Source organism: Chelonoidis abingdonii, chromosome 17, assembly GCF_003597395.2.
Source record: "Chelonoidis abingdonii isolate Lonesome George chromosome 17, CheloAbing_2.0, whole genome shotgun sequence".
In the NCBI taxonomy this organism is placed as follows: domain Eukaryota; kingdom Metazoa; phylum Chordata; order Testudines; family Testudinidae; genus Chelonoidis; species Chelonoidis abingdonii.
In genome coordinates, this window is record NC_133785.1 from 955,329 (window position 1) to 983,212 (window position 27,884).

At 43.0% G+C, this 27,884-nt stretch overlaps 1 protein-coding gene across 1 annotated transcript in view; it reads left to right on the top strand.

Moving 5' to 3' along the window:
• The first annotated feature begins 6,187 nt into the window (after window positions 1-6,187).
• The window catches only part of SLC6A11 (solute carrier family 6 member 11), a 194,977-nt gene continuing 173,280 nt past the window's right edge, over window positions 6,188-27,884 (top strand). Inside the window, exons 1-5 of the mRNA XM_075073420.1 lie at window positions 6,188-6,489; window positions 6,927-7,159; window positions 11,903-12,037; window positions 12,188-12,328; window positions 13,951-14,041. Coding sequence (XP_074929521.1) covers window positions 6,940-7,159; window positions 11,903-12,037; window positions 12,188-12,328; window positions 13,951-14,041 — 587 coding nt within the window. The 5' untranslated portion in view covers window positions 6,188-6,489; window positions 6,927-6,939. The remainder of the gene's footprint in view (window positions 6,490-6,926; window positions 7,160-11,902; window positions 12,038-12,187; window positions 12,329-13,950; window positions 14,042-27,884) is intronic.

The following is a 27,884-nucleotide window of genomic DNA, read 5'->3' on the forward strand; positions in this document are numbered from 1 at the left end:
CAAAGATCATCCAGCCCTCTCACTACTACCCCATGTTACTCATCCATGTGGGCACTAATGATACTGCGAGGTGTGACCCTCAGCAGATCAGAAGTGACTACAGGGCTCTGGAAGTAAGGGTGAAGGAGCTACGAGTGCAGGTGGTGTTCTCTTCAATCCTTCCTTCCGGTCAAGGGTAGGGGCCCAGGCAGAGACAGATGCATCCTGGAGGTGAATGCTTGGCTGTGAGGATGGTGTTGCTGGGAGGACATCAGCTTCCTTGACCACAGGATGCTGTTCCAGGAGAAGGACTGCTAAGCAGAGATGGGGTCCACCTGTTGAGGAAGGGAAGAGCATATTTAGATACAGACTGGCTAACTTAGTGAGGAGGGCTTTAAACTAGGTTTGAAGGGGGCAGGTGACCAAAGCACGCAGGTAAGTCAAAAACATGGTGATCTTGGAGAAGGGTTGGATTTGGGGGGAGCATTGACTATTATAGCAGGGATAAGGGAGAGACAAGAAGAACGAGGGGGGGCAGGGGGAATCAAATCTGTATCTTAGGGTATGTCTACACTACAGGATTATTCTGATTTTACAGAAACCTGTATTTGGAAACAGATTATATAAAGTCAAGTGCAAGCGGCCACACAAAGCACATTAATTCGGCGGTGTGCGTCCATGTACCGAGGGTAGCATTGATTTCTGGAGCGTTGCACTGTGGGTAACTATCCCATAGCTATCCCATAGTTCCTGCATTCTCCCCAGCCCATTGGAATTCTGGGTTGAGATCCCATTACATGATGGAGAAAAAACAGTGTCGCGGGTGATTCTGGGTAAATGTCATCAGTCAATCCTCCCTCCGTGAAAGCAATGGCGGACAATCATTTTGCGCCCTTTTCCCTGGATTGCCCTGGCAGATGCCATAGCATGGCAACAATGGAGCCCGTTTTGCCTTTTTTTCACTCACACTGTATGTATACTGGATGCTTATCATAGCTTCCTACTCAGATTTGAACCTTAGCGTTCATAAACTGAGAAGCTAGCATGAACCCTTTAAGCTTTTACCAGCTTAGATCTGATTTCGCTGCCACCAGCCAAGAATTTTCAGTGTCTTGGCTCACTCTGGTCTCCCCAAAACTTTCCCTGGGGGACCCCAAGACTCAGAGGCTCTGAGTCTTACCACAAAGGGAAGATAGCTAGAACAGTCCCCCCAACCTCTCTTGCGACCAGATTTCTCTCGGCTACCTAAGACTGATGTCAACCTCTACATTACAATACCCAAGAAGTATGTCTGCCTTTTCCACAAAGCGACAACTCAGACAAGGAAACATGAAAAGATTCTATCTTTCTTCCGCAGTTCCCGCCCTGGGACACTAAAGAAGAGTTAACACAGAGGCAGCTTTTGCCCCTCCTCGGTTTCGTTCTCCCACCAATTCTGTGGTCACTAGAAAAAGTAAATCAAACAGGTCTTAAAAAGAAAACTTGTAATAAAACAAGAAAGAAGAGAAAAGAATAACAGTCTCTGTAACTAGAGTTAGATACAAGGGTTCCTTGAGAAATGAAAAACAATAGAAAAGGGATAACAGCTTCAAGAATAATACAATTTAAGTAACTTATAGCCAAATACAATAAAACCCACTAGCCGATACAAGATGTAAATACAGCAAAACAATTAAAAGACTATACATTTGCTACTTTTGACTTATCACTGGGAACAAAGAAGAGAAGATGGAAATAGATCCTCTCATAGCTGAGAGAGCACAGAACAGACAAAAAACCCAAGACCAAGAAAAACCCCCAAATTCCCTCCCTTAAACTTTGAAAAATCCGGTTTCCTGATTGGTCCTCTTGTCAGGTGTTTAGTTCTCTTTGTTAACCCTTTACAGGTGAAAGAAACATTAACCCTTAGCTATCTGTTTATGACAATGCTGCTGACAGACACGGTACTGCAGTGCTACACAGCAGCATTCACTTGCCTTTGCAAGGTAGCAGAGATGGTTACCAGCCCTATTGCACCGTCTGCTGTTTTGGAAATTGGCAATGACAGTTACCAGTCCTATTGTACTATTTGCTGCTCTCATGGGTGCTCCTGGCTGGCCTCGCTGAGGTCGGCCGAGGGCGCATGGACAAAAATGGGAATGACGCCTGAGGTCATTCCCTTCTTTACGTTTTGTCTAAAAGTAGAGTTAGTCCTGCCTAGAATATGGGGCAAACCTACTAAAGAACCAGAGAGGACAGCTGCTCTGAGTCAGAGCCCCAGACATCTCGCAGAAATGATGAGCTGCATGCCATTCTAGGGGGTGCCCCTGCAACAACTCCACCCATTGCTTCCTTCCTCCCCCACCCCTCCTGGGCTACCGTGGCAGTGTCCCCCCATTTGTGTGATGAAGGAATAAAGAATGCATGAATAAGAAACACTGACTTTATTGAGGTAAAATGAGGGGGAGGCAGCCTCCAGCTGCTATGATATTCCAGCCAGGACTGAATCTCTAGGAGATAAAGTTTAAAGAAGGGAATGACCAGGAGTAATTCCCATTTTTGCCCAGGTGCCCCCGGCGGACCTCACTGAGGCCAGCCAGGAGCACTCATGGGATGATGACGATGGTTATCAGTCCTATTGCACCATCTGCCATCAGGGAGAGGAGAGGAGGGGATGCTGATGTTTAGCGCTGCAGCACCCCGTTTACCAGCAGCATCCAGTAGACATACGGTGACATTGAAAAAAGGCGAGAAACAATTTTTTCCCCTTTTCTTTCATGGGCCTGGGAGGGGGGAAATTGACGACATATACCCTGAACCACCTGTGACAATGTTTTTGACCCTTCAGGCATTGGGAGCTCAGCCAAGAATGCAAATGGTTTTTGGAGACTGCGGGAACTGTGGGATAGCTTGAGTCCGCAGTCCCCCCTCCCTCCCTCCCTCAGCATCCTTTTGATTCTTTGGCTTTCCATTATGCTTGTCATGCAGCACTGTGCTGAGTCCCTGCTGTGGCCTCTGTCTATCATAGCCTTTCGTCTTCTGGAACGAGCTCTGATAGAACAGATTTGTCTCCCCATACAGTGATCAGATCCAGTATCTCCCGTATGGTCCATGCTGGAGCTCTTTTTGGATTCTGGGACTGCATGGTCACCTGTGCTGATCGGTGCTCAACGCTGGGGAAACAGGAAATGAAATTCAAAAGTTCGCAGGGCTTTTCCTGTCTACCTGGCCAGTGCATCCAAGTTCAGATTGCTGTCCAGAGCGGTCACAATGGTGCACTGTGGAATAGCTCCCAGAGGCCAATACCATTGAATTGCAGCCACACTAACCCTAATCTGACATGGCAATACCGATTTCAGCGGTACTCCCCTCGTTGGGGAGGATTACAGATATTGGTATTAAGAGCCCTTTATATCGATATAAAGGGCTTTGTTGTGTGGACGGGTGCAGGGTTAATTCGGTTTAATGCTGCTAAATTCGGTATAAACGCGTAGTGTAGACTAGGCCTTAGATGTCTGTATACTAATGCAAGAAGTATGGAAAATAAGCAGGAAGAACTTGAAATGCTAGTAAGTAAACACAACTATAATAGTTGGCATCACAGAGACTTGGTGGGAAAATATGCATGACTGGAATATTGGTATAGAAAGGTACAGCTTGCTCAGGAAGGATAGGCAGGGAAAAAAGGGAGGAGTATGTAGTGACAAAATTAGAAAGGCCAAGGCACAAAACGAGATCAAGCTAGGTAGAGACATAAAGGATAAAAAAAAACATTCTACAAATACATTAGAAACAAGAGGAAGACCAGGGGCAGGATAGGCCCGTTACTCAGTAATGGGGGGAAAAACAATAACAGAAAATGTGAAAATGGCAAAGGTGCTTAATGACTTCTTCAGTTTTCACCAAGAAGGTTGGTGGTGATAGGATGTCTAACATAGTGAAAATGAGGTAGGCTCAGAAGCTAAAATAGGAAAAGAACAAGTTAAAAATTACTTAAACATGTTAGATATCTTCAAGTCACCAGGGCCTGATAAAAATGTGTCCTAGAATACTTGAGGAGCTGACTGAGGAGATATCAGAATCATTAGTGATTGAAAAGTCACGGAAGACGGGAGAGATTCCAGAACATTATAGTGCCAATCTATAAAAAAGGAAATAAGGAAAACCTGGGGGATTATAGACCAGTCAGCTTAACTTCTGTACCCGGAAAGATAATGGAACAAATAATTAAGCAATCAATTTGCAATCTTCTAGAAGATAATAAGGTGATAAGTAACAGTCAGCATGGATTTGTCAAGAACAAATCATGTCAAACCAACCTGATAGCTTTATTTGACAGGGTAACAAGCCTTGTGGATGGGGGGAAGAGGTAGACATGGTATATCTTGACTTTAGTAAAGCTTTGGATAGTGTCCCACAGGACCTTCTCATAAACAAACTAGGGAAATGCAACCTAGAAGGAGCTACTATAAGGTGGATGCATAACTGGTAGGAAAACTGTTCCCAGAGAGTAGTTATTAGTGGTTCACAGTCATGCTGGAAGTGCATAATGAGTGGGGTCTGCTTTTGTTCATATCTTCATCAGTGATTTAGATAATAGCATAGAGAGTACACTTACAAAGTTTGCAGACAGTACCAAGCTGGGATGGTAGGATTATAATTCAAAATGATCTGGAGAAACTGGAGAAATGATCTGAAGTAAATAGGATGAAATTCAATAAGGACAAATGCAAAGTACTCCACTTAGGAAGGAACAATCAGTTGCATATACAAAATGGGAAATGACTGCCTAAGAAGGAGTACTGTGGAAAGCGATCTGGGGGTCATAGTGGATCACAAGCTAAATATGAGTCAACAGTGTAATGCTGTTGCAAAAAAACCAAACATTATTCTGGGATGTATTAGTAGGAGTGTTGTAAGCAAGACATGAAAAGTTATTCTTCCACTCTACTTCACACTGATTAGGCCTCAACTGGAGTATTGTGTCCAGTTCTACATTTCAGGAACAATGTGGACAAATTGGAGAAAGTCCAGAGAACAGCAACAAAAATGATTAAAGGTCTAGAAAACATGATCTATAAGGGAAGATTGAAAAAATTGGGTTTATTTAGTCTGGAACAGAGAAGACTGGGAGGGGACATAACAGTTTTCAAGTACATAAAAGATTCTTACAAGGAAAAGGGAGAAAAATTGTTGCTCTTAACCTCTGAGGATAGGACAAGAAATAATGGCCTTAAATTGCAGCAAGGTTGGACATTAGGAAAAACTTCTTAACTGTTAGGGTGCTTAAGCACTGGAATAAATTGCCTAGGGAGGTTGAGGAATCTCCATCATTGGAGATTTTTAAGAGCGGGTTAGATATCTGTCTGTCAGGGATGGTCTAGATAATACTTAGACCTGCCATGAGTGCAGAGGACTGGACTAGGTGACCTCTTGAGGTCCCTCCAGTCCCATGATTCTATGATTCTTTGTTAGGTTTGGGTATTAATTAAAGGTGCATTAAGAAAGATCAGAGATGGGTGGGACCGTTGCCCCGAGCTGGAGCGCAGGTTGGCAGTGATGGAAGCTGTGCCCATGAGGAATGAGTTGTGAGGCAAGATTTTGAGAAAGAACAGGACCAGCATCTGCCACCCAGGCAGGATGGAGGCTGTGCCAGGCCTAAGGGGTGGCAGTAATGGTGTGTGTGTGGGGGGTGTCAGGGAATCAGAAAGAGATGCAGGCAGCACTGGATACCAGCTGCCCAGGGACAGAAAGACTCTAAAGAGCAGAGGATGCCTGCTAATTGTGGGGGATCCCACTGGGTAGGACGGGACCTAACTAGCCCTGGTGCTTCCTTCACCCTAGTAGTAACTGATTAATAATAAACAGCAGCTGCTGCAAGGGTTGGGGTTCTAAGCCCTTCCAGAACTGGGTTTGGCTGGGGGTTCCAGCTCTTCCCACTGCTGCCAGCAGCACCCAGGTTCTCCCCTGACAAACACAGCTGGAAGCTGGTGCAGTGACCACCCCCGCCCCGCCCTTGTCCCCTCTACCGGGCTGCTCCTTGGGGCTGGGTGCGGGCTGCCTGCCTCGCCTGGAGCTCTCAGCCCCCTCCCCAACACACACCACTGGAAAGGGGAGGGGGGCTGATGGTCAGTGGTAGGGGGCGGGGTAGCGAGCGGGCTGGGGATGCTCCAGATGCGATGCAGGGCGGAGGAGGTGGTGGGCAGACGGCGCTGGGTGGAGGGGGGAGGCGGGTGTTATACCATCGCTCGGGGAAAGGCTAAGCAGTTGCAAATTCGCCGCCGCCGCGTGGGTAGCAGGGAGCGTCCCATCCCCTGCAGCCAGGGAGCAGCTGACAGAGAGCGGATAAGGCGCCCCTGGCTGTCTTCCTCCTTGCACCCTCCGTCCTCTGCTTGCGCCGCCGCCGGGCGCCTGCAGCTTCTCGGTTCCAGTGCAACAGGGCTGATAGTGGCAGCCCACGGGGATCCGCTCAGAAACCAGCCGAGATCCAGCGACCCTGCCCCTCTCCCATCAGTACAGGCAGAGCCCTGGGTGAGTAGTGGGGCACCTGCTCTTCCGGGGAGCCTAGGAGCCTTTCATCCCCTTCCCCCTTGTATCTGTGTTGAGCTGGAAGGTGTGTGAGGCTGCAGGTCAGATGTGTTTGGGCTGATATCTGTGATGGCTGAGAGGTTTGCAGAGCTGGGATCCTAGCAAGAGGAGGGATTGCTGAAAGGTGGCCGTTTGGGAGTCGTTAATTCTCTTTACTGCACCTTAACGATCCCACACCATCCACCTTTTGGGGGGTGGGGGTAACTTGTCTGATCTAGCAAAATTGCCATCTCCTTCACTTTTAGCACCTTCTAGCAAATCCCTGTATGTTATAGGACATGCAGAGCCAAAGATCAGATGAGGGATTTGTGAGTAGTCGTTTGTTGTTGTGTGAAAGTGATTTAAAAATCCATACTTCTTTCTTATCCTTTTCCCCCCAGGCTGGACAGAGTCATGACCGCTGAAAAGACTATTCCCATAATTAATGGCAAGCCAGAAGATGCTTTGGACCCTGAAGCCTCAAGTACCAGCCTGGTCCACAGCAACGATAAGAAAGTGCACGAAAGAGGCCACTGGAACAATAAGGTTGAATTTGTGCTTTCTGTGGCAGGGGAGATTATTGGGTTGGGAAATGTGTGGAGATTCCCATATCTTTGCTACAAGAATGGAGGAGGTAAGATGGCATCACATATAGATTCACAGCTCACCATAAACACTGGGTAAATAAACAGTAAACAAATGCTTTGCCGTGACTTCTTGCATTGGTTGTAAAAAATGGGTATTTGTAAGATGACTTCAGGGCTCACACTGCTATAGAAGCATTAAGCATTGTGTGGCTGTGAAAAATTATGGAACATTTTACTTATTTTTTTTGCAAAATGTTTTCACTTTCCTTTTGCAAGTTTTTTGCATCTGAGAAATGTCATGTTTTTGTGAAGACAGTAATGCACTTACAAAATCTTGTGAAATTAAGTGGAAACCACATTGTACAAAAATGGCCTATGTGACTCAAAACTATTTTCACCCATGTGGTCCCATTTTAGTACAAACATCTCATGAAAAAGAAACTAGTTCACTTTTAAAATGGGACTATATACTGTATGTTTTTGTGCATGTAAACATATACACATGCTTATGCTCTCAAAACTAAACAAAACGAGAACAAAAAACCAATCCTATTAGAAACAGCTACAATAAGTAATTGTGCATTTTCCAAAACAAGGTACTTTGCAAAGTACAAATGGTTTTCTTTAAATGGTTTAATGGCTACATGGCAATCTAGGACTAAACTTTTAGGAGGATTGTTTTCTTATCATACCTGCATCATTGATTTGTTCTCTGTTAAATCAGAGTCCCTTTAAATAAATTGCACCCAACTTCGTTTGCTTATTTGCTCCCCAGACAGAGTAGAAAAGGAGGTTGAATTTGTTAGTTGCAGAAAGGATACTAGTCACTTTATTAAATATTAGACATAACATTAGATACATGAAATTGTGGAACACAATCAAAGAATGTAACTTATGGGAGAAAAGCACAAATTAAAGTTATGCAACAACATAGCATATTTTAGGTCTTATTTATAGCTTGTTTGAAACGCATAGGATATAATACAGTTATGAATAAACACTACATCTATGGTATAGCGACCAGTGGAAAAATGATTAATCAAAATAAAAAGTAGTGTAGGAATATGGTCAGCTGGGTACAGACACTCTTCCAATTCAGGCCTAAAACAGTAGTAAAAGCAGATGGCTTAGGAAGAAAGCAATGGGCTTGGTAACTGAGATGTACACATGCATAAAAAGACCTATTCATCAGTAGGTTTTCTCTGCCAACAATGCCAAATTTATCTCCATTGTCACTCCACTGGATGATCCACAGGATAATCCTGACCCATTTTTGTTTGGTACAGTTCTAAAAACTACTGTGCAGTAGTAGGTGTGTTTACTTTGTAATTTGGCTTTAGTTCCTTTTATTCCTGCATTTTTGGCAAAAATGAGAAAAAAAGAACTCCGCTATTCTTAAGATGGTGCATGCTGATTTCTAGTAGTGCTTTTATTATATAAAGATAACAATCTGGACATGAAACGCAGAACATATCTGATGCTAATTTATAAGAATTGTCCCAAGGGTTTTTCTGAGAAGGTAGAAGAAAACTTTGAGAAATAATAACATTTTGAACACACCCCTGTTTCCCATGGTAACCTTTACATACTTGTTAGTTACATCTACATATTCTAGCCAGTCAAAATGTGAAATTGCCATTTTCACCAATGTTACCTTCACTTTGAAAATACTTCAGTCATGTTTGCTGTGTAATTAGATGGCAACACATTTAAAATAAACAACAAACTCCAGCATGCTAAAGACAGAATGTAATGAAAAAAAATTGACAAAATCCTGGCACCATTGATGCCAATGGCAATATTTTGTTACCTTCCGTGAGGCCAGGATTTCACCCAATCTGCTCTCAGCACTTTGTGCACCACAGAGCGTAGGTGCCATGCTGTAACTGAGATCAAAATTTGGCTTGTTTTATACATAGTTTCTGCATCTATGTGTAAAATGCAGATCAGGATTTGTGAAAGAGCAGTTTTAAGTATCTCAGTTTGTTTATGAGCATAGGAATGTGGCTTATTGGTGATAGCTGATTGTCTAGTTAGATAAATTGCCTTTTAGAATTTTAGATCAGTTATTGTTTAGTTGGCTGACTGATTGTTTATGTGGAGAGTAGAAAGCGTGGTTCTCCTCTCAGTTACACTGGTGTAAATCTGTTGAAGTCAGTGGAGTCAGATCAGCATAAAACTGGTGTAAGTGAGAAGAGAATCAGTCCCAGAGAGTCAGATCTCATACTCCTGACTTAAACAGGTACTTACGCTAAAGTCATCAGGACTATGCATTTGAGTACGCCAAGCAGGATTTGACCAAGACCAGCAATTCTCAAACCGTGGAGGTTTTACTGGAGGGATCTGCAGAATTAAGTATTTGGAGAAACCATGCATTAGAGAGGTTGGGAGAGTGAGTGGTCCCTGAAGAGACGTCTCTTTAGTTATGGGTCTGCAGACTGAAGTTGCAGGTGCACATGATGTCATGCTATACTTCTGAAAAGCAGGCATACTTTGTTTTATCTCCTGTTCTAGATCCAAGGGAGCGAAACATAATTCAACATTGCAATTTCCTCTGCTTTTTTTTATGATTAATACACAGAATCCCTGGTTATTTATACAACTAAAAAGTTGTCCTGAAACAAAGTTCAGAAACATTTGGTAGGCTGTGAAGATTCAGAAAGTAAACTCATATTATTGGAGATACAGTCTAAAAAGGCCAGTCAGTAAAGATACTTGCATTTTCAGAGACCTGGCTGAGGGAGAAGCCATTGCTACTAAAGCTCTGCAGTGTGTAGGAGAGGTGGAGTAGCATGTGCTGTGGGTGGCAATATTTTAAAATACATACTGAAGAAAAAAAGGGAATGTAACTTTGGCACTTTGAAATAGACCTCCTATTGGTTTAATTATTTCATTTAGTCTTAAATGAAGCTCCAATTAAAGTATGCCAGGGTTGTATGTTCAGGAACTGCAGGCAATACATTGAGACCTAGATTCTGCCATCCTAACTCATGGTGAGTAGTGCCTTATTCTGCCAGTAGCCCTCCAGAAGTCAGTGGAACTTTTCACAGGCACTACACCATGTGAGTAAAAGTGGCAGAAAATTAGGTCCTTTATGAGTATTAGTTCACCTGGTTTAAGTATGAATCATCTGATCCATCACTGTGTTTATTAACCATCTTTGGTATCCCTTCCTCCTCCAGATGTATTTTCTTCTTCCCTTGCTTGGCTCTAAACCTGCAGTCTTTGTGTGCTATAACTCACCTCTGGACTCATTAGCAGAGTAGTGTGCTGGATGGAGCTCTTTTTCTGTGTCTTCTCTTCTCACTTGTTCTCTTTGCAGTGAAAAGGCTTCATCTTGTTTTTCTCCATGAGGATTGGACCAAATGCAGTTGAGATGAGAATTTGATCTAATACAGTTTCCCTTTCTCACCTCTGTTAATGTATAACCCTTTCTGATAATATTTATCACTCCATTTTTGCACATGTTCAATGTAAATATTTTACAATATGATTAAATATTAAAGGAGTGTTTGTTTCCAAAGTTTAAATTACAGCAATGTATTTTATTTCTGCTATACTTTAGTCAGGGCGGCTCTAGACATTTCGCTGCCCCAAGCAGGGTGGCATGCCACGGGAGGCTGGTCGCTGGTCCTGCGGCTCCGGTGGACCTCCCACAGGCGTGCCTGCAGAGGGTCTGCTGGTCCCGCGGCTCCACCGGACCCTCCACAGGCATGCCTGCAGGAGGTCCACCAAAGCTGCCTGCCGCCCTCCTGGCGACCGTCAGACGCCCGCCACGGCATGCTGCCCCAAGGAGACGCCCCTGACCTTAGTCCAGGGGTCGGCAACCTTTCAGAAATGGTGTGCCGAGTCTTCATTTATTAGTCTAATTTAAGGTTTTCTGTGCTGGTAATACATTTTAATGTTTTTAGAAGGTGTCTTTCTATAAGTCTATAATATATATCTAAACTATTGTTGTATGTAAAGTAAATAAGGTTTTAAAAATGTTTAAGAAGCTTCATTTAAAATTAAATTAAAATGCAGAGCCCCTCGGACTGGTGGCCAGGATCCAGGCAGTGTGAGTGCCACTGAAAATCAGCTTGCGTGCTGCCTTCAGCACACGTGCCATAGGTTGCCTACCCCTGCCTTAGTCAATAAAGGAAAGAATGGTATTTGCTACTGTGCAACTCCTTGGCACTAGACTGCACTTATATATTACGTATTTTGTATTTAATCTTTCCTGTGGGAAGCTCAGAAAGAGCATGGATGCTTTGTTGTTTTTCTAGTGTGTGAAGTTAAAATTTTAATCTCTGGTATATATCTTCTTCTGATCAAAGGCTAAATCCTGTAAATAGTCCCATTGGTTCTCTGTCTATCTATATGATCCTCACCATCGTAATATCCAGTGCCTCACAATTCGTAATGGATTTTATCTTCACAATACCCCTGTGAGGCAGGGAAGTATTAGTCCCATTTTACAGATGGAGAACTGAGGCATAAGATGGATAAGTGACTTGCCCATGATATACAAGAAGTGTGAGAGTAAACTGGAAAGTAGATGCAGGTGTCTTGTCCTCTAGACAATACTGTAAGAGTAAAGTGAATAGACTGACCCATTGAAATTAATTTTCAGAATTTAGGACCTGACCCTTTCTCCCATGAGTTGTGCTTCCTCCATTGGCTTCAGTGGTACTACCCAAAGGAGTGAGGGTTTGTAGGATCCTTCCTTTGTTAAGAGAAGCACATTTTTCACTTTTCTTTCAAGGATCCTTGTTTTCTCTAACCAGCTCCCCATTGATGTTTGCTTGTAGGTGCTTTCCTCATTCCATATGTGATTTTCTTTATTTGCTGTGGAATACCAGTATTTTTCCTGGAGACCGCCCTGGGACAGTTTACTAGTGAAGGAGGTATTACATGTTGGAGAAAAGTTTGCCCGCTGTTTGAAGGTAACAGCCAGTTCTTTGTTCTATTTTTTTAAATGCATTATGTGTGTGAGCAAAAATAATGTTAATCAAAATGCAGAAAAAAATGTGGTCTTGGTTTAAAAAGCAAACGGTTTCTGTAATTAGTTTCTTTTCTGTATTTTTTTTCTCCAGGTATTGGATATGCTACTCAAGTTATTGAAGCACATTTAAATATTTATTACATCATCATTTTAGCATGGGCTATCTTCTATCTATTTAACTGCTTTACCACAGAGCTCCCTTGGGCCACTTGTGGCCATGAATGGAATACAGGTATGTCCCCAGCAAACTTAATAACTATAGAAATACTTAAAAGTAATTGATTGGTAAATTAAACTCTAGGGGCCAAATTTTTTGCTAGTAGAAATTGGCTTAGTTCCATTGAAATCAATGGAAATGTGAAAATCACATCAGCAGAGAATTTGGCCCACAATATTTACCAGCGTTTACTGAAGAGTCTTGGTGTAGAATCTTGCTCATGCTTTTGTGGTGTGTTGTTTTTGTTGTTTGTTTTTTTCTTGGCATTGTATAGACATTTGTTCTTGTCAAATGTAATGATACTGTACAGGATCAGAAGTCCTAGGCTTTTCTTAATTCTGAAAGATGCTATGGGCTAAATCCTGGGATCGCCACTCAGGACCGTATCATACTTTCACTTTTTTACACTCAGGGAGTTCAGCTTAAAAACTGATGGCACAATATGGCTCTCGGTTTTTCCTCAGTCCTTATTCAGACAAACTCCCGGTGAAACCAGTGTGTGTCTTGCCTGCTTAAATGCTGAGGAAAAAATTGAGTAAGGATCTTTGTATCTGAATTTTTTATTCAGAGATCTATAACTTTGTTGTATTGTATTTTTCTGACTATACCTGGGCCCACTCCTGCTAGCCCTCAGCTGCACAAATAGGACTGTTTGACTGACTGGTTGTGTGAGTGAGGGTTTGCAGGATAGGGCCCTGTATTTGGAATGTTTGTCGTAACATGGATATTCCTTTATCAGTCTGAATGCTTAAATTTCACTTGAAAGGAAGATTATAATGGTTTGTTGAACTGAATGCCCACTAATACTTTCATCCTCTAGTACTATGTATTGGTTGTAGTTTTCATACCATCGATTGCCCCCCCCCACCCCTTTCCACTCCTTATGTTACTGTTTGCCTTCACCCTATTCTCATACCCTACTGTGGCTTTATGGCTTTGACTCACTTCCATTGGGCCCAATCCTGCATTCCATGCACACCTAAAATACTCTCTGAAGTCCATTTGGATATGTTAAGAATCTAGGATCAGGCCTGATAGGGGTGGTAGGCTTCAGTGTCCTTTTTCACCTCTATGCAGTGACACCTTGCCAGTACTGCTCATTGTTCGAATAGTATGTGTCAGCTCAATAATGCTGAGCTGCTTTGATCTTGTCATCTATTTCCCCCTAAAAGCACACCAGAGAGTAACTTTCTCACTTGCCATATTACGGCCAGTGGACACGTTGCTGGCAGAAAGTGATTCCTGAGCCAACTGTTGGCATTAGGAATAGAACCTTAGTTAGCCAGTTGGCATGGTCTGTATATTTTAACTCCCTAGCAGTCACACCAGTTCAAAGCTTCTTTCTTCTGCCTCAAACACTGCATTGGCTCTTGCAATTGTAGCTTCTCATTCAAAAAGTACTGTAGGTGAATGTAACATGCTGTGCAGGAATATCTTCCTGGGATGAGTCGATGTGACTCGACGATCAAAGTACACTATTACAGAACTGACAATTCCATACTATTTTCAAATACATGGAAAGCCTTTGCTTGCTTAGGGTCAGTACAATTAGATTGGTGGCATTACATGATGAACATACTCTCAGCAGACAAGTGTATTGCAGGTATGATAGCAAACTTTTTTTTGTTCTTTTATAGAAAACTGTGTGGAATTTCAGAAACTTAATATGAGCAACTGCAGTCAACTCTCTTTACAAAATGCCACATCTCCAGTCATGGAATTCTGGGAGTAAGTGTACATAAACTTTTCTTTCATTCAAGTGGGATTACCCTCAAGTATTTTTGACAATGCACAGCTAAGTCTGACTCCTGAAGCCATAGGTGCTGGTGCTGGGGGTGTGGCAGCATCCCCTGGTTTGAAGTGGTTTCCATTATGTGCAGGATTTACAGTTTGATTCAATGTCTCTCAGCACCCCACAATACAATTGTTCCAGCTGGCCTGCCTGCAGCCCTTAGCAATGTGAAAAGCTCAACTGGAAACTGTTCTCACATATAGCAAGAAAGTCAGAGTAAGAGTTTAACCTGTTATAGGATAATGGAAAGGAGACGTTCTGTTCTGTGAATAACATTTTCTGTTTTCTGTGGAGACATTTTTTTGACATAGGGCTCAATCCTGCGCCTCTACAGTGCATGGAAGTTTTGCCACTGACTTTAGAGAGAGTAGTATCAAATCCATATTTGCTAGAAGATGGGAGAGAGAGCAGGTGATTTAAAATATTTGTTATCTAGTTCTTCAGCACATCTTTTTCTTGTAAGAGATGCCCAGTTTACATTATTTGAGATAACTGCTATGAGCTTTTCATAAAGGCAAAGTTGCAATAATCTGTTAATATACATCATATATTACTTGTTCAGGGTCTGGTTAACATTCTAAGAACCTGGCTAGAGATTCTGTCTTTCCAGCTAGGTAGCCCTCCTCCTCTGAGTATGCTAGGGAGGATGATTGAATTTCTAAATATCTATCCTCTTTTTGGTGCTTGTCGTGCGTAGGTACTTGGTGTAAAAGCTTTCCCATTACCAGGGCACTCCCTGTTTTACTATATCATAGTTTCATGGGATGAATCCTTACATTTTCCAGTAATGTGCAGTACAGAATCTAGCTGATAACAATAAAAAATAAAGTGATGTGTGGCTCTATTTAAAATTCAGGTACTTTATAGGAACATTAAGTAAGCAGGTCAGGGGATCTCTAGGAAGCTGGCATGACAATTGGTATTTTAGTTATTGTCTTTCATTATTTTACAATGAAGAGTCTTACGATTATTTCCTCATCCCTAATAATAATAGAAATGGTTGGCTGTCTTGTTTCTCCATGATTTTGATTTACTAGTTAATGTAGTGATAGTGAATATCTATTGACCAACTGAAGGCTTTTTTTAGTGATTTTTTTTACTTTTTGTATTAAAATTGATTATTGTTCAGTAATGATTAATTTTACAAAGTGTATATATAACTGTACATTTGTTCTGTGGAAGATACAGTGTACATTAGGACTTGCAAAGATTGAGACCATTGTTTTTAAAACAATGTCACTTTTTAACATTACTAAGTATTTTAATGGCATGTTCTTATCGCAGTAATCTTCAGACCGGACCTTATTCTGAAGCTATTCCATGTATGGAGTCTTAATCACAGCACTTAGACATGGGAAATACCTATTAGGCCATGTATTAGGACCAGCTCCCAAGGGAGAGCTCTGCATTGACATAATTTACTTGCATGTCAGCATGTGCCATTTTCTTTAGCGTGGGCTCAATTAGCCACACTATGGTGAATTATCTGAGCTTTCCATGGCAGGGGCTATGTGTGTGGTATTTGTTGTAGAGGTTCATGTCAACTGCTGTGTATGAGTACTCACTTGAAGTACCACAGTCACATCAGTACGTACACCTGCCCCCTACTTATTGTCAAGGCAGGTAGAATGTGAAAATGAGAAGTGTTGCAAGCTGAGAGAGGAGGCTGGGAGCATACATACAGGAAGATGGTACATACAGAAGGCTAGTCAGTGTTTGGTTAGGGGAAATAATACCAGCCAAGATGTGAAAGTATGGTTCATCTGATGGACACCCTGACCAGGGATACAGTGGCCATCCTTCAAAACTATCCTTTGATAATTAGATCTCCTTGCCACAGTGCTTGAGTATTTCTCCATGCTCACAAGAGTTTATTTAAGAAAAGATGAGTAGTCTTTTCTACTAGAATCTCACTTATCCACCTATATTATACCTTATGTCAAAATACAGCCGCCTCCCCACTTCTCAGGAAAGATTTTGTAGTAGAGTAGTGAGGAGAAGTCTTGGCTTCATTATTTTTACAAACAACATTATGGTACATTTACTAGTAGTGTAGGATAATTAAAAGTAAACTGTTGTACAGTTATCATACTAAATGAGTAAAGTATGATTTATGATGCATTAGCCTTGTTTTTCCATTATGCTTATTTGCTTGCTCATTAATTTCAAAGTTCAGCAATGCACAACGCGTCACTCAATTATCAATGCAAATTGGCAAGTTTCGTTGTATCAGTATAAAAGGCCCTAAAACAGATTTGTGGCTTCTATAGTTTCAGAATTTAGCAGACATGATCAGGAACTGAGTAAATTTTGGAATATATTTGTTTAAAAAAAACGAAGAATTGTGGTTATTGTCTAATGGCTGGACTGAGGGATTAGATTTAGAATGACCAGATGATTACAGTTCCATTATGTGCTTTGTGTGTCAGGCATTTAATTACATGGATGTAGAATGACCTAGTGATCTATATATACAAAACCGCAGTGCAGTTTGCAAAGAGAATAGTTATTAAGTAGTTAATCCATTACAAATCTAGTGAACTTGTACAGAGAGGTGACTTGTGACTCATACCAGAAATGTAATTGAACATAACCAGAGGTCTTGTTTACACAGTACTGATTTGCTTTGTAAGTATTGACTATCTTGTACTTGTAAAAGGAGTTGTCTAGATTGCTCAGGGGGGTGTAGTCCTGCTCTGAACAGCTACAGCTGGGGTAAATCACTGGCTTTTTGTTAGTGTTTGCATGACACCTAGCACAGTGAAGTCCTGGTCCATGTCAGCAGCACCTAGCTGCAGTTGCAATACAAATAATAAATATACTTTGGCTCATCCAAATGCTTCATTGTGCTCTGGAGAAGCCACCTCTTGGAATGTGAGTTGTTCAGTCTGTAATCATCCAGTCCTGATACAGACTGTCAAATAATAGTCACAGTGATGCTGCTTTCTTGCCGTGTGCATTTCCAACTCATGCGGAGTAGCTATCAGATGGAAACTTAGGTCCATACTGACTCAGGCTGTATTCAAAGTAGAGCTTTAGAAGATAGAGATTCCTTATCCAGATACCATCTCCTAAACAATCCAATCCTCTCTCTTTAAATAACTAATAAGATTCAAGACCTTTTTCAGTAAGAAGGTAATAAGCGGGTTTTCTGTGTGTCCCCCTCCCCCCTTTGGTGTTTGATTCTGTGCCCATTCAAGTCGATGGGAAAACTCCCATTAACTTTAATGGTGCAGGATCAAGCTTTATGTCAATCCGTGTTCAGCACATGTGATTTTCCAAGAGAAGGAATTAGGGTGTTACACATTTGCAGAGCAGCATGCAATGGGAAGTAGACAAATGTATAGATGTGGGAGAGAAAGAAAACAGAGATAAGTACAATTTTCAACTCATAGGCAGATGCTCCAATGGTCATCCTTAAGAAATCTATCCTTTGATAAATAGATCTCCTTACCACACTGTTTTTGTTGTTCTCTATGCTAACAAGATTTATGTAAGAAAAAAAGTATCTGGCTTGAAAAGTTACGGTTATAGAGATTCACATTTGCATAATACTGTATATTTCTCAAGTTACTGTTATGGGTCTAAGATACTTAAGCTAAAAATATTTAAGCTAATATTTATAAAGGGTACACAAGTTGCTATATATTGAAGAGCAGAACATAGCTGCATCAAAATCAGCGGATGTTAGTAACAGGGGCTCAAGTTGGACTTGGCTTTGAATAGGTGTAACAAAAATATACAAGAATCCTATGGAGTATTTGGGCTTTGGATCATTGGGAGTGCTGGGGAAGGCTTTGCTTTTGGTTTTGCAAAGAAGCTCCCTTAGTTTAAAGTCACTTAAGTTTTTCATGACATCCATATCAGAAGCTTGGATCTTTGTTAGATAGCATAGGGCTTTGAGGCTGGAAATGGATAGGAATCTTCAGTGGGTTTGAGAATGACAAATACGGCCTTGGCCATTCTCAGATCTCCTGCTTCAGAGCCCAGGAGTAATTCCATCTAACCATATTGGTGATAGAGGGAACTACCCTGCAGCGGAATGGGAAGGAAACATTCCAGTAGCAGCTCTGACTCACAGAGTGATGAAGTTAACCTCTCCCAGCATTGAGCACAAACCCTGTGTCTGCCTACCATTCTGTCAGGTACAGACTCTCTACCTCTGATAGTGAAGGTGGTAGCAGTGGTGGGGGAGATCTGCTTTGTGTAACTCAGTATAGCACCATGTTCCCCCCTGGTGATGGGTGGGACACGAAGAGAGGTTATGAGCCTGCTGCAGGCATGGCTGGTAGAGAGAGGTCTCTTTGCTCAGGCAGTAGAGGCTTTTGCTTTTAGAACCACAGGTCTCAGGTTCAGTCCCTGCTGGTGGTGATCCACGCTGTGATGTGGCATTAGACTTCAAAGTACTGTGCAAGTTTACATCTTGACTTGTGAGCTAGTAACTGATTGCTGCTTACCTATGCTCACATAGCCAAGAGGGTGTGATATTGCTGGAGATGTAGCAGGCCAAGCAGTGGAGAAATGATTCTGAATCTGGGAGCTCTGATCTTTTGCCCCTTTTCTGCTAGGCCAAGGGTGACCATCCCTGGAATCGATTTTGAGATTTCACCTGCATTTGTAGCCTTCTCACTGTAACTTTGACCAAGGAGGTCAGAGCTGCATCACTGGGAGAGTCTAGGAGCTTGAGGAGGGCTTTATATTCTCACCATTTTGAAGTACCTTGTGAAGCATGGCCTTGGTAATGCCTCAATATGTTTTACACATCATCAGAATGGGCATTGACTGAGTCCAAATTCAGGAACCTGATCCCCATTAAACTCCAGCATTGGGCTGTGAAAGATGGCAGGCAGAAGTCTGAAAGCCTAACTCCTTGTTTGATGTTGGTGGCCAGTGTTCAGAGCAAGTTTACTTTGAAGCATAGGTGTTTCTTTCAAAGGGTTAGGTATCCCAGTCAAGGCGCTCCAGAGAGGACTTGTTGTCACTACCTCAGAGATGTAAGAAATGTGGGGTTTCTGGCATTCGCTCTTCATCCAGTTGGATGCTCATGCTGGTTAATGTTCAGGCAGCGATAGAGGCGGGGGTCACCACAGCCATGTTAGGAAAGGCCCACGGGAGATACTGGGTCAGCCTGGGAGGATGGAGCAGGTGAGATTCAGAAACTGAGAGGGGATTCAGTTTGCTTGCTCAGTCCCAGCAAATCCCGGGAAATCTCCTGGCAAACATATCGGAGAGTCAAGGGAGCCTATGGGTACCATTTCCACTGCTCCTGTCTTTCATCATGGTCTGAAACTAGAGTTTCAAAGGCCCTGGGAAGAGAGCTGTGCAGACAAGTCCAATGGTAGTGAGGTTGATTCCACCTCAATAGTTTCCTTTTTTGGCTGAGTAACAACCCAGACCTGAGCCAAAGAAGGCCTGGTAGTTAACCTGTCATTCTCTGGAGGAGATGGCACATCCTCAGCATTTGCAAGTCAAGCCTAGTGAGAAAAAGCCTTTTTTGTCAAGGGGAAAGAAAAGGAGCTGCTCTTGGTAAAAGAGGAAAAAAACAAAAAAAAACTCCTCACAAAGTCAAAAAAAAGGCTTTTCCTGTTTCTTTCAGGGTGCAGATAGTGGCGGGAGTTGCATTGTTACTAATCCCCAAAATCCTATGAAAAGTCATTAGCAAGTTTGGGCCTGATCCTGAGGTGCTGAGTACCCATGGGCATTCAGGGCCTCTCAGAACTAGGCCTTTGTCCATGTCTTGGCGGAGTACATTATGCTGTGCCAGACTCACTGGTTTCTGTCCAGTTCACAGGAGGCCGTGTGAAAACAGTCTTTTGTTTTGATTTACATGAGCTCTTCATCTAGTTTTGCCTTGAAACCCAAAGCTCGGCCTGGTTTCAATTTAGAGCAGTAAAAAGAGGGTAGGTTTCCTCAAAAGGTTAAGCCAGCTTCTCAGTGATGGTGGGCTGAGTTTTGAATTGTAATGAGACCTTAAATCAGGCAGGTGAATTTCCCATGTGTTAGGGTTTAGCTGTATTTATTATAACTGTAGCGATGTGGCGACTCACTGGTGTGGCACCTCCTACTGGTCATCTCAGGAATTAGCCCTCTAGCCTAAGGAGCACCCTCTGCAGGCTGGTGTCTCTCACCTATCGCTGGTCCCCGTGTCCCTCCCGGACCCCAGTGCCCCTTTACCTTGGGTGCTGCCCCCTGGCAGTACCCCCACTCTCTGGGTCTCCCCACCCAGGGAAACCCCCAACCTCTATCCCCTATCTTGCCTCAGTGGCTACTGCCAGTCACCATCTAGCCCCCGTTCACTGGAGCAGACTGCAGTCTGTAAAGGCCACTCATCATTGGCAAGGGGTGGGGGGATTAGACCTGCTGCCTTTGCCTACCCTGGGCTGCATCTCTGCAACCCCAGTACCTTTTCCAGCCTTTAGCAAGGCCTGACGCCTGAGGGTTTTCCAGGACAGAGCTCCCCAGCTTCTCTGGCCTTTCCCCAACCCTGCTCCACTCTAGGCACCTTGCTGTGCTCCCAAGCATCCAGGTCCATCTCTATCAACAGCTAGAGAGGGACTGTTTGAATTCCTGGCTCACAGCCTTTTATAGGGCCAGCTGTGCTGACTGGCCTCACCTCTGGCTGCTTCCCCAATCAGCCTTGCTTCTTGCTCCCTGGGACAGCCCTTTCCCAGGGCTGTTTTAACCCCATTTAAAGAACATTGTTAAGGTTGTAAAATCAATCACTCAGAAGTTAGGAAATGGCAGAATTAAGGTTCCTCATGCAACCTTAATGAGGGTGTGTATGCAGTATGATAATCTTTAATACTATGATCATATACTATTTTTCCCAAGGAGCTCTGCCTCATTCAATGCACAGAATGGGCAGTGCTCAAATAATGAGCAATTATTCAACATTTTGTTTTATCCTCGTAGTTCAATATGCGGCTCCAGCCTTATTTACTGCGTTTAAACCCTGTTTCTAAAGGCAGAATTATAATTTTTGTTCTGGGCTTTTCTATAGCACTCATCCCTAATAGTATCTGAGCCTTTTGCAAATACTAATGAATTTATCTTCCCAACATCCCTGTGAGATGAATGGGTGTTGTTATCCCCATGTGACAAAATGGGGAACAGAGGCACCAAGAGATTACAGTCAGAAGTATTTCACTGATTTTGGGTGCCCAGTTTGAGGTGTCTATGATCTGATTCTTCTGAGTACTCAGCATTATTTAGCACTTTGTGTTCAGAGCACAGATCCCATTCACTACAGGTGCAGCTGTGAGCACTCAGTACTCCTGCAAAGCAGACCCCAAGGTTTCAAGTTGGCACCCAGAAAATAAGAAACACACAATTAGTGGCCATGTGTGAAAAGCTGGGTTTACGTGCCTTGCCTAGGATCACACAGGAACACTCGGGCAGAGGCAGGGGTAGAATTCAGTTTCCCAGGACATCATTCAATTGTCTTGATCATAAGGCCATCATGTCTTTTGCTGAAATCCCCCTCCTCATTCACTTCACACCTTCCAACTCCTGCCCCTTCACTATACAGGCTGTGTTCATTGCCAGAGAAGGACGATCCTGTGCACTGAAAGAGGAAGGGTTCTGTGGAATAACTAGTATAGGATCATGTAATGTACAACAGTGGCATAAAGCATATGCGCAAGGGGACTGAATTAAGGTTTCACAGGCAATCTTAATTCTGACATTTCCTAACTTTTGGGTACTTGACTTTGCAACCTTGATGTTCTTTTAATATAGTGGTTTTATATGTAATTTCCTAGGTTTTTTAAAAAAGCAAACTGAAAAAGCAGAAATTCCATCATGTTGTCTCCAACATTGTTCATCAGGAGGGGTGCAACATTTAGATCCACCACAAGACCTCTGCCCCTTGAGCTGATGGAGTAACTGATAGTGGATTGACTTCTTTATGTGGACCAGCACTAGACAGGATGGGACACTTTGCCAGTGGGTTTCACAGGGATTTGCTGACAGCAGAGGTGTGGTGAGATTCAGCGCTCTTGACTTCCATTTCAGGTTCTGGTGGGGAGTGTGATGTAATGGGCACAGAGTCTTCTACCCATTACCCTCAAGCTTAATCCCTTTTGCTCCATCCCATCCAGCTTGTCCCAGTCCTTTCTCTTACCCATCCCTGGCTCCTCATGCCAGTCCCATTCCCCTGGCTTACCCAGTTCCAGTCTCCACTCCTCAGGCTTCTCATCCCAGTCTGCTTGCCCAGTTAGTCCTAGTTTCCTCCTCAGGGTTCCCCATCCAAGTTCCAGTCTCTCCCACCACTACTTCCAGTCTCCTTGTGTAGCCAGTCCCAGTGCTTTTCTCTTTGCTCCTCATCTGATCTGTCTCTCCCTTCCTCTCTGGTCTTTCCCTCAATTCATTCATTCTACCCCTCTCCCTTCCCCCCTTACTGGCTCTATGTCCCAGGCTCCTATTCAGTCTTAGTCTTCCTCCTATCCCTGCCCCTGCTCCATGTGCCAGGATCCCCCTTGTAGTCTCTTTGCCCAGCCAATCCCAGTTCTCACCCCAACCCCCCCCACACCCTGGCTCCTTATCAGCTCTCTCTCCTCTTCCTCCTCCTATCTCTGTTTCCTATCCACACTGTTTCATAGTCCCAGTCACTTTGTCTAGCCAGTCCCAGCCTCTTCTTCACTACACCCACCATCAGCCAGAGTTGCAGCCTCTGCTACCCTGACTCCCAAGTCCCACAGTCCCTCTCTCCCTACCCTCAAGTTCCAGTCTCACCAGGCTTCCTGTTCCAATCCATCCCTTGCCCTCCCTCAGTAACATGTAGGACCTGTGACAGGATGGAGGTTGCTGAGTGAAGGTAGAATCTTCAGCAATTTTTAGCTATTAAACTCTAAGAAGTCTCTATTGAGCATGTGCGAACTTCAGTTTTTCAACATCTTATAATTTGCCTCAATTGGAGTGGATTTTCACAAAGATGGCAAAAGGCACATTTCTGACACACTATTTTGACTGAAACCTTCCAGAAAATCTTAGCCTGAGTCAGACAGTGAGAAAATGCAGTCCAAATGGTTTAAAGTCTGGCAAAGGTATAAGCAGCGTCTTATAATGGGAAGTTATGTGCAACCTAAATAATAGATGGTGTAACAAGACCTGCCTATAATACATAGAAATGCCATTTCCAGGTATTGTTAGCATCTTGAACTCTTAGCTAGATTAGAACAATCTATTGATAGTTAATAAATCAGCAAATTTAGCTCCTTTTTCTGATTGTGAATGATTCACAGACTTTGAGTTGTACTCCTTTCTTATTTATTTAAACTATGTCACAAATACTTCATGCAATAATATTTCAGTCCAGGTATAGTTCAAAAATATTCACTTTGACTATTCATTATTTGTAAGGCTAAGATTTTGTCCTGGGTATTTTTAGTAAAAGTCATGGACAGGATGCGGGCAATAAACAATAAATCACAGAACTGGAGCCCCACCACCCGAGACTGAAGTCGCGGCGGTCACGTAAAATCACAGAATCCATGACCGGCTTGTAGCCTTAATTATTTGTAATCTCTGATTGGAATTCACAGTGCCTGGGTGGTTGCCATAGTGAAGTATGGGGAAAGTTGTGCCTTTGATCTTGGCAAAAAATGTAAGTTTTGGACAAAAAAGTTAATTCACATGATGCCATATTTTAATAGAATTGTTTTATTTTCATTTGGAAGCATGGTAAAGTGCTTGTGATCATATAATTACTCAGTAATAATTCAAACACATGTAGAGAGAGCAGAAGAACAAAATAGTGATAAAACAGAGAATTTTAGAAACAACTGGCTAATGTTTTTTGTATTGATAAAGTATGATGGGGACACCTAAATTATATGGCTTTCCACCTATCTCACAATAGTATTCTTGGGTGTCAGTTCCTGCTGTGAACTGAAAGTACTAAGACTGTATATATTTCCCGTCTTCTCTAAACAGATCCTTACACATCCTGATGAAGGGAATGTTTTTCAGAAGCAGTTTGTGTGCACACAGGAAATTTTAAAGCAATCCTTGAAAGATCTGGGAATCACAAACCTTACCTTAACCCTTGCCACAACAAGATTTTGCTGGTCAATAGCTCAGTCACGGATTGATCCAAATTACAGTTAAGGCAATGGGAGTGTTTCCATTGACATCAGTGGGCATTGGATCAGTTCCATGTAGGATTAGTATTATTTTGTATTACAGTAATGCCTAGAGACCTCAACTGAGATAGGGACCCATTCTGCTTGGTGCTGCACAAACACATATGAAGAGATAGTCCCTACTCTTGTAATGCATCCTGATCATGTTCTTTCTAACACCTGCATCTAACCAAAGCACTAAAGCTTCTAAAATTGCTGAGTTTTTCTGTACTTTGTTTCTGAGAACCTAAGAACTGTATGTATTCTGCAAGGTGTGCTGCTTTGATTAAGTGCTGTCCAAAGCAAACAATTCCCCTGTTAGTAGATCACACTGAGGCTGTCTTAGTTCTTTAAGAAAAGAATGGGCCATTGCCTTTTTGAAAGGACAAGTTGAAAAGTAATATTTAATAATTTGTGCTAGATTGTTCCCCTCCTATAAATGTTTTTTCTCCTTTGGTCTCCCATGCAAGTGAGTAATAGTATGGTACAAGTAACGTGAATTACTGCAGAATGCGTTTTAAAGATCTTTGCAATGCCTTAAACATGTGGGTGGCATTGTACGTCATAAAATTTGATACCTACAATTACACAGAAATGTGTCAGGGCATCTACTAGAGTTTTGCTCACTCTCTTGAAGTGAACAGACTCAGGAATGACACAATCAGGTAGAAGTGACTAGCGGTGTCCCCACTTAACTTTACAATCAGCATTAGGCACCACAGTCACATTCAAAATATACCTGTTGTCAAAGCTGAATCCCTACTCTGGCACATTGAGTGCAGAAGGTGGGGGCCCACGAGGATTTTAAAAATTAATACTGACCACTCCAGGCTTGTATAACACTCCCAAGGTTACAGCTTTTCTCTAATCTTGGCTTGGTAAATGCTGCCACCACCCAAATGCAAAAATCCCCCCAAAAACCTTGGACCCAGGAAGGAGCACTTGGGAATTCCTCCCTGTGGGGTACTCTCAAGCCCTTTCACTTCCCCCTCTGGGGAAGAGCTGAGAAAGAAAACAAAGGAAATTAGCTGTTGCTACCAGCTAATCAAACAACATGCACAAACCTCTTAGATCACCAAAAATTCAATCCTGTTCTTAAAAAAAAAGGTAAATTTTATTAAAAACAAAAAAGAAAGAAAATACATCTGGAACTTAGGCTTTTGCTAGCTTTTAAAAGAGCAATTCCAAAAATTAGGCACCCAAAATAGTTTTCTTGGGGGTTCAGCGTAAAGGTTACAAGCAAACAAAAGCATCTGGGGTAAGCACAGAGGAGTCCATTAGCCATAAGAACAGGGCCGGCGCTACCATTTAGGCAGCCTAAGCAATCGCCTAGGGCGCCAGAATTATTCAGGGGGCGGCATTTTGCCGGGGGGGGGGCGGCAGGCGGCTCCGGTTGTCCTGCCGCAGGCATGTCTGCGGAGGGTCTGTTGGTCCACGGCTCCCGGTGGAGCTGCTGCAGTCGTGCCTGCGGATGGTCGGCTGCTCCGCGGCTCTGGTGGACTGCCTGCAGGCACCACTGTGGCAGCTCCACCAGAGCCACGGAGCAACAGACCCTCCGCAGGAATGACTGCGGCAGCTCCACTGGAGCCGCTGGATCAGTGCGGGGGGCGGCGAAATGGCCGTGTGCCTAGGGCGCAAGAAATCCTGGTGCTGGTCCTGCATAAGAACTAAACAGAAATAACTCTAATCATGTTTTTATAAAAATTTCTGATCTACTTACACATTCGGGAGTTCCAGATAAGTAGTTCTAGGTATGATCTGATGATCTATGACTATACCTGACTTAAAGCTGCTTACAGCATTGCTGCTCTGTCTCTCTCCGCTCTCCAGAGAACAACCACAGACACAAAGGGAAAGCTTCTTCTTTCCCAATTTTAAAAAGTTCTAGCCTTCCTATTGGCTCTTTTGGTCAGGTGCCTTTTTTTTTTTAACCTGGGGGACTTTGTTAACCCTTTACAGGTAAAGCAAGCAGAGAACAGCCACCAAGAGGGACTTTATAGCTAATTGGCTGGCTGGGTGTCCATAAAAAGGAGCTACTCTCCCCCCTTTATTTTATCACACCTGTCCTTAGCATAATTTGTTTCATTGCATAAAATAAAAAGTCCCATGTCATTAAATAATCTTGATATCTGCTTTGTGGCTTTTGAAAAAGTCCAGGCAAAGACAAGAGTCACAGTTGAGCTGTAGTGATGAGGCTGATATTTTTATAAAGAGTATTTCCCAAGTATAACTTCTGTGCTGGTTGATCCAGGAAATTAATTGGAATAATTGCCAGGGTATCGTTCTCAGTCAGTTTGAGCAGCTCAGCATGGGGTTCCTGCTGTGCAGAAGATGTAACCAACAAATGCTAAATAATCCTCTCTTTTCTGGCAACAGTTCTGTAACATTTTGAAAGCTTGATCCACCTTGATTTATGTGTTGTATTGACCAGGTATTTGTAACAACCAGCTTTCCTGGTGTAATCTACAGGAATATTGCAAGTAGGGCAGAAGAGCTTTCTACCATCTCATTCCTGGATAGCTCTCTGCGTTGCACTGTTGTCACCTCTGAAGTTCCACTACATGGGGAAAACATTGCATGTTCCCTTCAATGCAGAATGAAATAAAAAAGTTTTTACATTTTAAAATTTTAACAAGCTGTCTTAAATATTTCAGTGGGGTGAGAGCCAGTGCCATTTGATTTGGAAACAGATAATATTAATTTACAGCACTCACACTTAGGTTTTAGCCCTATGCTTTATCAGTTGTAAAAACAGATTAATATGTGGAGAGAAAACCCCTTTGGAGACACCTAATGGACCAACATAAACAACAAACCATAACATGAATTCTAATTATCCTCTTGCTTACACCTATTTTATTGGTGTGTCTCCATTGATTTAACTGATTTACATCAGTATAAGTGTAAGCAAAATCAGGCACATGTCTCTCCCCCATATCTTCTGCCAACAATCTCAGGCCCTTTTTCTTTTTCCTTTATGCCGCTTTTCCTGGTAAAGGTTGTGGTGGCAACATGGAGAGTAGAGAGGACCAGACCTTTCTCTTTCCTCCACAGCAGGTTCCATCTCCTCCTGGGGGATTCCCCAGCATTCCCAGGCCAGCTGGGAGATATAATCCCTCCAGCGTGTGCTGGGTCAGCTTCAGGGCCTCTGTCCAGTGGGATGTGCCTGGTAGAGTTCCAACTGAAGCCTCTCAGGGGGCGTCCTTATCAGGTGCCAAAACCACCTCAACTGGCTCCTCTTGATCTGGAGGAGTAACGGTTCTACTCCTAGGCCTTCCATGTAGTCGAGCTCCTCACCGTATCTCGGAGAGTAAACCCAGCCACCCTGCGGAGAAACCTCATTTTGGCTGCTTGTACCTGCGATTTCATCCTTTCAGTCATTTATCCAAAGTTCACAACCATAGGTGAGGATGGGATGTAGAATGACCTATAAACAGAAAGCTTCATCCGAGAACTCAGCTCCCACTTCACCACCACAGATCAGTACAGTGCTCGAATCGCTGCCACACCAATCTGCCAGTTGACCTCACACTCCCGCTTGCCATCACTCATGAACAAGACCTTTAGATACTTGAACTCATCCACAATAATATGAGCTGTATGTCTTTAGATTTCACCCTAGTTCAATATTGTACCCAGTTTACAAATGGCAGTACTG